At 39.5% G+C, this 13,736-nt stretch overlaps 1 protein-coding gene across 2 annotated transcripts in view; it reads left to right on the top strand.

Moving 5' to 3' along the window:
* PCYT1B (phosphate cytidylyltransferase 1B, choline) overlaps window positions 1-13,736 on the top strand; it is a 73,168-nt gene that overhangs the window by 44,951 nt on the left and 14,481 nt on the right. For both annotated transcript variants that reach the window (XM_069761537.1, XM_069761536.1), the window contains exons 3-4: window positions 9,744-9,860; window positions 10,915-11,066. In XM_069761537.1, coding sequence (XP_069617638.1) covers window positions 9,744-9,860; window positions 10,915-11,066 — 269 coding nt within the window. The remainder of the gene's footprint in view (window positions 1-9,743; window positions 9,861-10,914; window positions 11,067-13,736) is intronic.

Raw genomic sequence — 13,736 nt, 5'->3', positions numbered from 1 at the left:
GCCATATCCATTCCTTCATATTGTCATCCGTGTGCCATATCCATTCCTTCATATTGCAATCCGTGTGCCATATCCATTCCTTCATATTGTCATCCGTGTGCCATATTCTTTCCTTTATATTGTCATCCGTGTGCCATATCAATTCATTCATATTGTCATCCGTGTGCCATATCCATTCATTCATATTGTCATCCGTGTGCCATATCCATTCCTTCATATTGTCATCCGTGTGCCATATCCATTCCTTCATATTGTCATCCGTGTGCCATATCCATTCCTTCATATTGTAATCCGTGTGCCATATCCATTCCTTCATATTGTCATCCGTGTGCCATATCCATTCCTTCATATTGTCATCCGTGTGCCATATCCATTCCTTCATATTGTCATGCGTGTGCCATATCTATTCCTTCATATTGTCATCCGTGTGCCATATCCATTCCTTCATATTGTCATCCGTGTGCCATATCCATTCCTTCATATTGTCATCCGTGTGCCATATCCATTCCTTCATATTGTCATCCGTGTGCCATATCCATTCCTTCATATTGTCATCCGTGTGCCATATCTATTCCTTCATATTGTAATCCGTGTGCCATATCCATTCCTTCATATTGTCATCCGTGTGCCATATCTATTCCTTCATATTGTAATCCGTGTGCCATATCTATTCTTTCATATTGTAATCCGTGTGCCATTGTGTGCCCTGATTTTACATACGTGTGACATCTGTATTTATACGGCAGTAGTTTAATATGTACATGATCAACTACAACTTTCTATGTTAGAAATTGCAATGTACCTGTAAAAATCAGATGCAATATGGACGCTCTATATGGGAAACAATTTTTTTTTGGCTCACCGATAAGGTCCAAATGGCTAGTCCCATCGAGAAAAAAAGAGATGGGTAAATTCTAAAATTTACTTCACACAGACATTGGTTCCATCTTCTATGTGAAAAAACTGTCATCTGAACAGCACTATTGTATCACATTAGTCAGTGTGCCCACCAATTTTAACTCGGACTGCACTAGTGGTCTGATCAAGCTCAGTAAATGGATTAACTATTACAACTTCCTATGGAAGAGAGTACCTTACAGTAAAGATCTCCTTCTTGTTGTTGCTGCAGCCTTGTTTCCTATAGACATAGATGAGGTACCCCTTATCATGTAAACACACATAAATAGATCATTTGGCAAATCTTTATAATGACCTTTTGTACATAGTGATTAGATCAACCAAAAATCATTTTTTCCCACATTGACCCAATTTTTTTTTAAATTTTGCATTACACCTAACTGTTTATGTACAATGATTGAAGGCATCTGAACTCCCCATTCCAGCTATGGCCTTCTTCACCAGTGCATAACACATGTCTGTTGGAATTTACAGGTGGTTTTCTGCGCTGCTGGTGAAGTCTCATGGATGAACCAGGACACACAGGATGAAGGAATATGAAGTTTTTATTATCTATGTATTTCTAAGTTATCCAGCTTCTTCCTTAGGAAACAAGCACAGTAAAAAGATCGACAGACAAATAACCCGTCTTATATTGGACCATTTAAGTCAGGTTGTTTGTAGGTGGATCTTTTTACTGTAGTTGTATTTCGAGGAAGAAGTTGGATAACTTAGAAACGCATAGATAATAAACACATATTCCTTCATCCTGTGTGACCTGGCTCATCCGTGAAACTTCACCACCAGTACAGAAATCTCATCCCAGTTTTCAACCTGTGACTTGTAGCAACTGGTTCAATTTGCTCCAAAAAATGGTTATGTGATGACAACCTCACCAGGTGATCACGGTTTCTACTGTATATCCTGTTCATGTGTACCTTCAGATAAAACCCTATTGCGCTCTTTTTCTCCCCAGTTTGTCCTCCTGATATCTCACATCTGTGAAATGGACCATTTTTCATTCGTTCTTCTGTTTTTCATTCATTTGTGTTCTGTGTCTGTTTTTCACCATCCATGTGTCATTCATTTTTCATGTATACTAAATATATGTAGGTTTTTTTTCTAGCTTTGCAACTAATCACTAATTAGGAACAAAAACTAATGGCAAATTGTCAGCTAATCTGTCACACACCTACGTCAGTTATCGGAAAAAATGATCATCACAAATACTGTAGAAAAGAAGTAGATATTGCAGCAATGATGTAAAATAATCAACTGTGGAAAAGAAATAAATAGGATCTGTTGGATCCTCCATTGGTATAAGAGTATTTCTTACAAAAGCATACATTAGCAGTTTTTGCATGGCACCATATTGCCTTCATGTCACATGGTATAATATTCAATTATGGCAAGCCTTGATCATGGTTTGGTCTGAATTTCACGTTATTTTTTTAGGACTTGTTCATTATCTCATTCTTCCTTTTATGAGATGTCCTTCAGCTGTAGTAAGGCCAGTAAATCCAGCAGTAGAAGAAACTTGCTGTCAGATGACAAGTTGACCCACTATGGCCTTCAGATCAGGCATCAAGTCACAGTAACACATTTGACCGTGTAGTAAATGAAGAAAAAACCTAAAATGAAGAATTTGCTATATTGCACGGCTGTTGTTTTCTGCCGTGCAGTAATATCCTGATATGAAGAGTACGTGTACGTAAATTAGATTGAGTAGATCACTCTCTATTGAATATATCTGTGTTTACAGCGCTTGTATACCATATGGTGATGGAAGGAATACTTTAATGCTTTGGAGACGATTAGTTGGAAGTACAGAAATCAGGCGTTAGCCTGATGTGTTCAGCCTGAGAACACAGATGGCAGGAAGAGCCTAGAATAGAAGGCTTAAATGGTACCAGAGTTCTCATTTGGAAAGGAATTTCTTTGTTAGGTGACAAACAAATTATAGGCACATAAGAGAAGAATAGCCTAGGCTTGTGATAATACAAATTGTATTGTGCCATGAAATTTTCTTTTCTTTACAGCAGCACAGTTGATCCTGCAATTTTCTTTTCCATGATTATACCTCAATGGACCACTGCATTATATCAAATCAAAGCAGTATACACTATCCGTTCATCTTTTATTCCAAGGACTGGCTATAGAAAGAAAATGGGGTGTGCCCCCTCCAAATCCCCTCGCTGCCGCCATACTTCCACTGGAAAATGTTTATTAATAATAATAATGGCAAGGAGCATTATCTGTCTGAGTGACAGGAGATTAAGTAACAAGACTATGACAGCGCCAGGTAATGGGTGGGTTGGGTAAACCTCTGAAGCCACAAAATACAAATCATCTTTACAGCAGATGACTTCCTGGAGATGGTATTGAATTGAATCATTGCCAGTCAATTAAGCACGTCTTATGTCATGTTCTGCACCAGAGACAGAACCTTCCTCCTGTACTTTCCCATAATGTGAATGTGTGTGACACGTAATGTTAATCTGCGATCATTATCACCTAAACAAAAAGCAGACAAAAGTGGACTGAAGATCAGAAGTGCTGTCAGAGCCAAGTACTGGACACCCCCCAAAATACATGAACTCCTAGCTTTCATACTATGGCAATGTCGAAGGGCGTTATGCAAGCACTACTCACCATTTTGAGTTGGGCCCTTGGTTTACTAATATCTCTATTGATTCCAACTGGGTATTAGTTCAAGGAACAATTTTAGCACAATGCCAACACAGTTCGGCAGTCTTACACTTTAGTCCGAGTACCGGTGCACCAGGTGCCTGCTGAATATTGGAAAGTCCCTTGTCTCTGGTGGCTCTGACAATTTTTCCACTTATTCTGTACGGCCTCTGATCTCTGGATAGGTAGCAGAGATCCAGTTGACTTATTGCTGTGACTGCCAGTGGATAGTCTCTGGTACATTGTGAGTGGACCAGGAGGTTAATTCTGCACTTTCACTGGTTCTGCTTTAACTCCATGACCCTTTGTCACTCGTCTGCTTCTGTTACATCACAGTACTCACCAGTTCCTGTTTTGGTCATACACAATAATGCTCTACGAATTTCTTCCACTGAGAAATGACAAGTGGATAGTGCACACAAAAAGGCAGGATGTGTATGGGCACTGCCAAAGTAAAGATTGGATAGAAAAAGGTAGTTTTTTTTGCATTTGGCAGCACCCATACACCTCCTGCCTTTTTTATGTACAGTCATGGCCAATAGTATTGACACCCCTGCAATTCTACATAGTAACATAGTAACATAGTAACATAGTTAGTGAGTTTGAAAAAAGACATTTGTCCATCCAGTTCAGCCTATATTCCATCATAATAAATCCCCAGATCTACGTCCTTCTACAGAACCTAATAATTGTATGATACAATATTGTTCTGCTCCAGGAAGACATCCAGGCCTCTCTTGAACCCCTCGACTGAGTTCGCCATCACCACCTCCTCAGGCAAGCAATTCCAGATTCTCACTGCCCTAACAGTAAAGAATCCTCTTCTATGTTGGTGGAAAAACCTTCTCTCCTCCAGACGCAAAGAATGCCCCCTTGTGCCCGTCACCTTCCTTGGTATAACCAGATCCTCAGTGAGATATTTGTATTGTCCCCTTATATACTTATACATGGTTATTAGATCGCCCCTCAGTCGTCTTTTTTCTAGACTAAATAATCCTAATTTCGCTAATCTATCTGGGTATTGTAGTTCTCCCATCCCCTTTATTAATTTTGTTGCCCTCCTTTGTACTCTCTCTAGTTCCATTATATCCTTCCTGAGCACCGGTGCCCAAAACTGGACACAGTACTCCATGTGCGGTCTAACTAGGGATTTGTACAGAGGCAGTATAATGCTCTCATCATGTGTATCCAGACCTCTTTTAATGCACCCCATGATCCTGTTTGCCTTGGCAGCTGCTGCCTGGCACTAGCTGCTCCAGGTAAGTTTATCATTAACTAGGATCCCCAAGTCCTTCTCCCTGTCAGATTTAGCCAGTGGTTTCCCGTTCAGTGTGTAATGGTGATATTGATTCCTTCTTCCCATGTGTATAACCTTACATTTATCATTGTTAAACCTCATCTGCCACCTTTCAGCCCAAGTTTCCAACTTATCCAGATCCATCTGTAGCAGAATACTATCTTCTCTTGTATTAACTGCTTTACATAGTTTTGTATCATCTGCAAATATCGATATTTTACTGTGTAAACCTTCAACCAGATCATTAATGAATGTGTTGAAGAGAACAGGTCCCAATACCGACCCCTGCGGTACCCCACTGGTCACAGCGACCCAGTTAGAGACTATACCATTTATAACCACCCTCTGCTTTCTATCACTAAGCCAGTTACTAACCCATTTACACACATTTTCCCCCAGACCAAGCATTCTCATTTTGTGTACCAACCTCTTGTGCGGCACGGTATCAAACGCTTTGGAAAAATCGAGATATACCACGTCCAATGACTCACCGTGGTCCAGCCTATAGCTTACCTCTTCATAAAAACTGATTAGATTGGTTTGACAAGAGCGATTTCTCATAAACCCATGCTGATATGGAGTTAAACAGTTATTCTCATTGAGATAATCCAGAATAACATCCCTCAGAAACCCTTCAAATATTTTACCAACAATAGAGGTTAGACTTACTGGCCTATAATTTCCAGGTTCACTTTTAGAGCCCTTTTTGAATATTGGCACCACATTTGCTATGCGCCAGTCCTGCAAAACAGACCCTGTCGCTATAGAGTCCCTAAAAATAAGAAATAATGGTTTATCTATTACATTACTTAGTTCTCTTAGTACTCGTGGGTGTATGCCATCCGGACCCGGAGATTTATCTATTTTAATCTTATTTAGCCGGTTTCGCACCTCTTCTTGGGTTAGATTGGTGACCCTTAATATAGGGTTTTCATTGTTTCTTGGGATTTCACCTAGCATTTCATTTTCCACCGTGAATACTGTGGAGAAGAAGGTATTTAATATGTTAGCTTTTTCCTCGTCATCTACAACCATTCTTTCCTCACTATTTTTTAAGGGGCCTACATTTTCAGTTTTTATTCTTTTACTATTGATATAGTTGAAGAACAGTTTGGGATTAGTTTTACTCTCCTTAGCAATGTGCTTCTCTGTTTCCTTTTTGGCAGCTTTAATTAGTTTTTTAGATAAAGTATTTTTCTCCCTATAGTTTTTTAGAGCTTCAATGGTGCCATCCTGCTTTAGTAGTGCAAATGCTTTCTTTTTACTGTTAATTGCCTGTCTTACTTCTTTGTTTAGCCACATTGGGTTTCAATTCTGTCAGATAATACTCAGTTTCTTCCTGAAAATGATTGCAAACACAAATTCTTTGGTATTATTATCTTCATTTAATTTGTCTTAACTGAAAAAACACAAAAGAAAATGAAGCAAAAAGCAAAACATTGATCATTTCACACAAAACTCCAAAAAGGGGCCAGACAAAAGTTTTGGAACCCTCAGCCTAATACTTGGTTGCACAATCTTTAGCCAAAATAACTGCGACCAAATGCTTCCAGTAACCATCAATGAGTTTCTTACAATGCTCTGCTGGAATTTTAGACCATTGTTCTTTGGCAAACTGCTCCAGGTCCCTGATATTTGAAGGGTGCCTTCTCCAAACTGCCATTTTTAGATCTCTCCACAGGTGTTCTATGGGATTCAGGTCTGGACTCATTGCTGGCCACCTTAGAAGTCTCCAGTGCTTTCTCTTAAACCATTTTCTAGTGCTTTTTGAAGTGTGTTTTGGTTCATTGTCCTGCTGGAAGACCCATGACCTCTGAGGGAGACCCAGCTTTCTCACACAGGGCCCTACATTATGCTGCAAAATTTGTTGGTAGTCTTCAAACTTCATAATGCCATGCACACGGTCAAGCAGTCCAGTGCCAGAGGCAGCAAAGCAACCCCAAAACATCAGGGAACCTCCGCCATGTTTGACTGTAGGGACCGTGTTCTTTTCTTTGAATGCCTCTTTTTTTCTCCTGTAAACGCTATGTTGATGCCTTTGCCCAAAAAGCTCTGCTTTTGTCTCATCTGACCAGAGAACATTCTTCCAAAACGTTTTAGGCTTTTTCAGGTAAGTTTCAGCAAACTCCAGCCTGGCTTTTTTATGTCTGGGGGTAAGAAGTGGGGTCTTCCTGGGTCTCCTACCATACAGTCCCTTTTCATACAGACGGATAGTACGGGTTGACACTATTGTACCCTCGGACTGCAGGGCAGCTTGAACTTGTTTGCATGTTAGTCGAGGTTCTTTATCCAACATCCGCACAATCTTGCATTGAAATCTCTTATCAATTTTTCTTTTCCATCCACATCTAGGGAGGTTAGCCACAGTGCCATGGGCTTTAAACTTCTTGATGACACTGCGCACGGTAGACACAGGAACATTCAGGACTTTGGAGATGGACTTGTAGCCTTGAGATTGCTCATGCTTCCTCACAATTTGGTTTCTCAAGTCCTCAGACAGTTCTTTGGTCTTCTTTCTTTTCTCCATACTCAATGTGGTACACACAAGGACACAGGACAGAGGTTGAGTCAACTTTAATCCATGTCAACAGGCTGCAAGTGTGATTTAGTTATTGCCAACACCTGTTAGGTGCCACAGGTAAGTTACAGGTGCTGTTAATTACACAAATTAGAGAAGCATCACATGATTTTTCGAACAGTGCCAATACTTTTGTCCACCCCCTTTTTTATGTTTGGTGTGGAATTATATCCAATTTGGCTCTAGGACAATTCTTTTTGTGTTTTTTCATTTAAGACAAATTAAATGAAGATAATAATACCAAATAATTTGTGTTTGCAATCATTTTCAGGAAGAAACTGAGTATTATCTGACAGAATTGCAGGGGTGTCAATACTTTTGGCCATGACTGTATACTATTTACTATAGAAAAAGGTAGTTTTATTGAATTAAAAAAGCCAACATGTTTCTGAACCAGCTTGTGTCCTTTTTCACGTTGCCTGAAGAAAGAACAAGTCCTTTTCTGAAACGTGTTTTATTATGCTAAAACACCAACTTTTCTCTATCCAATGTTTACTCTGTTTTTCGGCGTCCATACACAAACTGCCTTTTTTGTGTGCACTGTCTGCTCATTATTTCCGTTGGGAGCTCATCCGTTTCAGCATGCAGGTCAATCTTGTTTCCGCTCTATCTCAATAGCACAACCGCAGTGCTTGGTGTGTGAAATACGTACATCCCATTGTTTATGATTTTACTATTTTACACTACAGAGTGTTTCTTCTGGTTTCTTCCACTGGGAATCATCTCTCTAACTGTTACACCAATGAGATAATAACTAGAGTTGGTGTAAGTCGATTCACAAAAGCCTGCCCTGCAACAAAATGAGTCATCTGTGACCGTCGGATGGGAATCCTGAGAACTGTCCCTTACCTGACAGTATCTGCGGCCTTTCTTATGATTAGCTGGCCTTGGGTGATGTCATGTGTGTCATACCACAGTGATGACATACATAAGACCACCAAATCAATCGAAGAGCCAGGGATACTATAAGGTAAGAGGAAGTTCTCAGGGTTCCCATCCAATTATTTGACGGAAACCTCAGCACTGATGGAGATAAGGATAGCGAGTCTTTGTCATAGATGATATTTAATAGTAGGCTACTCACCTACACCCTAACTTACATATACTTGTCGATACCTGACCCAGATGTCCTTGATAAAGACGAGCTGTTGGTCAAACCGTTGGACATTATCTGTCTGTTTCTTGGTGCCAGATCTAAATAAAATTTTAAATGTTATCTACGACAAAGACTCGCTATGCTTATCTCCATCAGTGCTTAGGTGTTCGTCAAATATATTACAGAATCACTATTCTTTCCTCAAGCACGACCACCTGTACAGCAGTAGTACCAGCTTCTTCCTACGTGAAGGTTCACAACCAGCATCAACAGATTACTAATGTGGCCACTGGACTGGGTCCTGCAAATTGATTTTCAGCAATTCTAGATATTGCACATCAGTTAAGGAATGTTAATAGTGATGCATACAGGCTTCTAACCTGCAAGAAGAGTCCGTCTAGGGCTCAAAGTGACAGGTAGATGCTCTGCGTGTACTTTTTAAAGCATGCTCCAGAAGGCTTATGAAAATAGAAATTATATAAAAACAGACATTTTACTACAACTTAGTTAAAGACTTGTCAAACGTACCGTGGCATAAATTAATGCTCTTAGGCCCAATCGGTAGATTGACTTTTTGGTCCCCTCTGATGCCAAGTCCCTCATAAAACTGCTGGCCCTGCTCTACCAAATCAGTTACAAAAAACAAGTCAGACCCAATCTATGTCTGGATTATAAAAAATATGTAACCGGAATTAAAATGATCTGTTTTCCTAATGTCACCCTGTAGCTTGACAGAGCTTGAAGAGTTTTGCAAAGAAGAAGGTGGAAATAATTACTGTGCTGACTTGTATAAAGCCGATCGAGACCCATCTGTATAAAGCAAAGGTCATAATACTTGCAAAATGCCTTTCTACTTAATACTGACTAGTGAGGAATAGTTGTACAACCAAAGTCACTTTGTATGGATTTGTCAATTGATTAATCATTTTGTAGAATACACCAGGCTACTACCAAAATGTTCCTAGTCTTACTTGTTACATATGTTCCAGGTAAATCAGCCGATACTCTGAATATAAATGAATTGTATTGTCTTGAATAGAAAAGATGAGACAGAGAAGAGCTTTCTGTTAGTAATAGTTTTTTGTGTGTTTTCTGTATAAATTTTCAACAAGGACACATACAGTCAAAAAAGAAAGTCCTGAGAGACATGGTGACACATGGTGACGTCTTTTCTTTGTCTTTTCCAGTTGACCGGCCTGTCAGGGTGTATGCAGATGGAATATTTGATCTTTTCCACTCGGGTCATGCAAGAGCTCTTATGCAAGCCAAGAATCTGTTCCCAAACAGCTACCTGCTGGTTGGAGGTAAATTAAGGACTGGCAAAAATATTGTCTTGCTAATCAATGTAGATTAAAATGGATTTTATTTTCCTTAGTGTTTTTAGTCTGTTTTTTATTTCTATTTTCCATTAACCTGTCTTTAAGTCTGTGGTCAAAACATATTCCTAAATATGTTATTTGTTACCTATAGTTGATAAAAAATTTTTTAGTCTGCAGTCTGTCTTCCTTCATAGACACCCTGACATGATCTAAGTATCAGAAGTTCTATTGTTGGAGCGACCCTCCCTGTAATACATGCTGGTTGTAAGCTCGGTGTGTATCCATGGTGCTGCTCTTTTCACTTGCTTTCATGTATCAGCACAACTCCACTATATTATTCCCTCTGTGTGCTTTCCTCCTTCCCTACAGTCTGTCTTCTAAGCCCTGTGAGATACTCTCTCTCCTCTCCACTGCAGCAATGTGTACTCCTGCTATCATTACAATTAGGGAAGTGAGGTAGGAGCAGAGAGTCATCATAAGAAGGTCTGACAGATTTGTAACATTTCTGCAAGTTCTGTGTGTTTAATAAAGAACTAACAGATAATGTAAAGACAATTTAGAAAGTTGCTTAACTTTGCATTTATGAAGCAAATAATCAATAAAAAAACAATTACGGTATGTATGAAGCTGTACATAGCCTCTAAGGCTGGGATCACACATGCGAGAAACACGTCCGTGTCTCGCATGTGAAATCCAAGCTCTGGCGCCGGCACTCCAGAGCGGAGCGTGCGGCTCCATGTGTTCCTATGCGGCCGCACGCTCCGCTCTGAAGTGCCGGCGCCAGAGCTTGGATTTCACATGCGAGACACGGACGTGTTTCTCGCATGTGTGATCCCGGCCTAAAGAAAACAAGTGGTCTACAGGCTATTTAACCAGTTGTCTAGACCGTCATGTTTCCTTATAGCAGTCCAAGCAAAGATTATCCTTTGTATTAGTATTTAATTCTTATTAAAGGTGTTTTTATTGTATAACGTCTGTATTTCATTGCCATACTAAGTAGAAATGAATGCTGGAACAGGTGTCTAATGGTGTTTGTCAGTTTGCAGTGATGAGCTAACTCACAAGTACAAAGGTTTCACAGTAATGAATGAGGATGAACGCTACGAGGCTCTGCGCCATTGTAGGTATGTGGATGAGGTGATCACTGATGCCCCATGGACGCTCACTCCAGAATTTTTAGAAAAACATAAGGTAATAATGAAGCCAAAAATCTTTATTAATGATTACAGTAAAACCCTGTTCAGAATGAATCAGACCCTGGCTCTGTTATTGCAGATGTATAAGCTTTACACTGAAACGCTGCAGCATTTCAGAAATTAAAATATGCATTGAAAAACGAGAAAGGAACAATGGGTCTCAAATGACTAGTCTGAGGCCAGTTCGGCGGCTACTCCCAACCCTGCTCCCCCAGACTGACAGGTTTCTCCCTATGTGTGTGCATTGGGGCAGATCTGTTGGTCATGGTCAATGAGGAGGGAAGAAGCTGCCAGGGTCCTGCTTTAGATGACTAGTCATCCAAGACGCAAGGTCCCCAGCGGCATTTTAAAGTACCGTATGTACGCCCCATCGTTTCTGTGTAAATACATAGATTTGACTGCTATAATACAGCACCGTTAGATTCCCATTAATAGAAGAAAATGTTATGATGGAATAAGAACTGTGTTTGAATCTATACCAATCTCCATGTCTTGCATCTATCTATCTATCTATCTATCTATCTATCTATCTATCTATCTATCTATCTATCTATCTATCTATCTATCTATCTATCTATCTATCTCATACAAATCTATCTCTATCTACTGTATTTGTTTCCGAGTTCATATCACAGTTTTTCTGTGGATTATGTAAATATATGCATATAGTGTTTGCCACACTACTGATTTCATTTTGTTTCGCATTTTTGTCACACTTAAATATTTCAGATCACCAAACAAATGTAAATGTTAGACAAATATAACACAAATAAACACAAATTACAGTTTTTAAATGAAGGTTTTTATTATTAAGGGAAAAAGAAATCCAAACCTAAAGGGTCCTGTGTGAAAAAAGTGATTGCCCCTAAATCTAAGAACTGGTTGGGCCACCCTTATCAGCAACAACTGCAATCAAGCATTTGCTATAACTGGCAATGAGTCTTTTACCTTTCTGTGGGAGAATTTTGGCCCACTCATCTTTGCAGAATTGCCTTTTTAAGGTCATGCGAAAGCATCTCAATAGGATTAAGGTCAGGATTTTGACTAGGCCACACCAAGGTCTTAATTTTGTTTTTCTTAAGCAATTCAGAGCTGGTGGGTTTTGCATCATTATCCTGCTGCATAACCCAAGTGTGCTTCAGCTTGAGGTCACGAACAAATGGCTGGACATTCTCCTTCAGGATTTTTTGGTAGACAGCAGAATTCATGGTTCCATTTATCACAGTAAGTCTTCCAGGTCCTGAAACAGAAAAATAGCCCCATACCATCACACTACCACCACTTTATTTTATATTTTACTATTGGTATGATGTTCCTTTTCTGAAATGCAGTGTTACTTCTACGCCAGATTTAATAGGACATAAACCTTCAAAAAGTTCAACTTTTGCATCTTCAGTCCACAGAGTATTCTCCAAGACGGTTTGGGAATCATCAAAATGTTTTCCGGCAAAACTGTGACAAGCCTTTATGTTCTCATTGCTCAGCAGTGTTTTTCATCTTGGAACTTTGCCATGCAGGCCATTTTTGCAAGTGAGGCCTGCATCTCTTTGGATGCTGTTGTGGGGTCTTTTGTGACCTCTTGGATGAGTCATTACTGCGCTCTTGGGGTAATTTTGGTCAGCTGGCAATTCCTGGGAAGGTTAACCACTGTTCCATGTTTTTGCCATTTGTGGATAATGGCTCTAACTGTGGTTTACTTGAGTCCCAAAGCTTTAGAAATGGTTATATAACCTTTTCCAGATCAATAAATCTCAGTTACCTTGCTTCTCATTTGTTCCAGAATTTCTGTGGATTGTGGCATGATGTCTAGCTTTCGAGAATCTTTTTGTCTACTTTACTTTGTCATTAACGTCCTATTTAAGTGATTCTTTGATTGAAAACAGGTGTTGCAGTAATCAGGTCTGGGTTTGGCTAGGGAATTTGAACTCAGCTTCCCAAAAATGTGATAAACCACAGTTAATTTATGTTTTGGGGGGGGGGGGGCATTCACTTTTATACACAGGGCCCTGTAGGTTTTGATTTCTTTTCTCTTAATAATAAACATTTAAAAATGCATTTTGTATTTATTTGCTATATTTCTCTAATATTAATTTTTTTTGGGTGATCTGAAATATTTAAGTGTGACAAACATGCAACAGAATAGGAAATCAGGAACGGCACTAACACCTTTTCACACAGATATATATATATATATACACACATATATATTCAGTCATGGCCTAAAGTATTGGCACACTTAAAATTGTTCCAGACAGTGAAGTATTTCTCCCAGATTGCAACTACACATAGAATGGTAGAGTTGGAAGGGACCTCCTGGGTCATCTGGTCCAACCCCCTGCTCAAAGCAGGATTCAGTAAATAATCCCAGACAGATGTCTGTCCAGCTTCTGTTTGAGGACTTCCATTGAAGGAGAACTCACCACCTCTCGTGGCAGCCTCTTCCACTCATGTTTTGCTATACACGTTTATTTCCTTTGTGTGTATTGGAACAACACAAAAAGAGACAAAAGGGCAAATTGGACATAATTTCACGCAAAACCCCAAAAATGGTCCGGACAAAATTGTTGGTACCCTCAACTTAATATTTTGTTGCACACCCTTTGGAATAAATAACTGCAATCAATACCTTCCTCAATCAATAAGCTTCTTACACCTCTCAACTGGA

This window comes from Ranitomeya imitator, chromosome 3 (genome assembly GCF_032444005.1).
Source record: "Ranitomeya imitator isolate aRanImi1 chromosome 3, aRanImi1.pri, whole genome shotgun sequence".
NCBI classification, from domain to species: Eukaryota; Metazoa; Chordata; class Amphibia; order Anura; family Dendrobatidae; genus Ranitomeya; species Ranitomeya imitator.
This window is presented reverse-complemented; position numbering and strand designations above follow the sequence as displayed.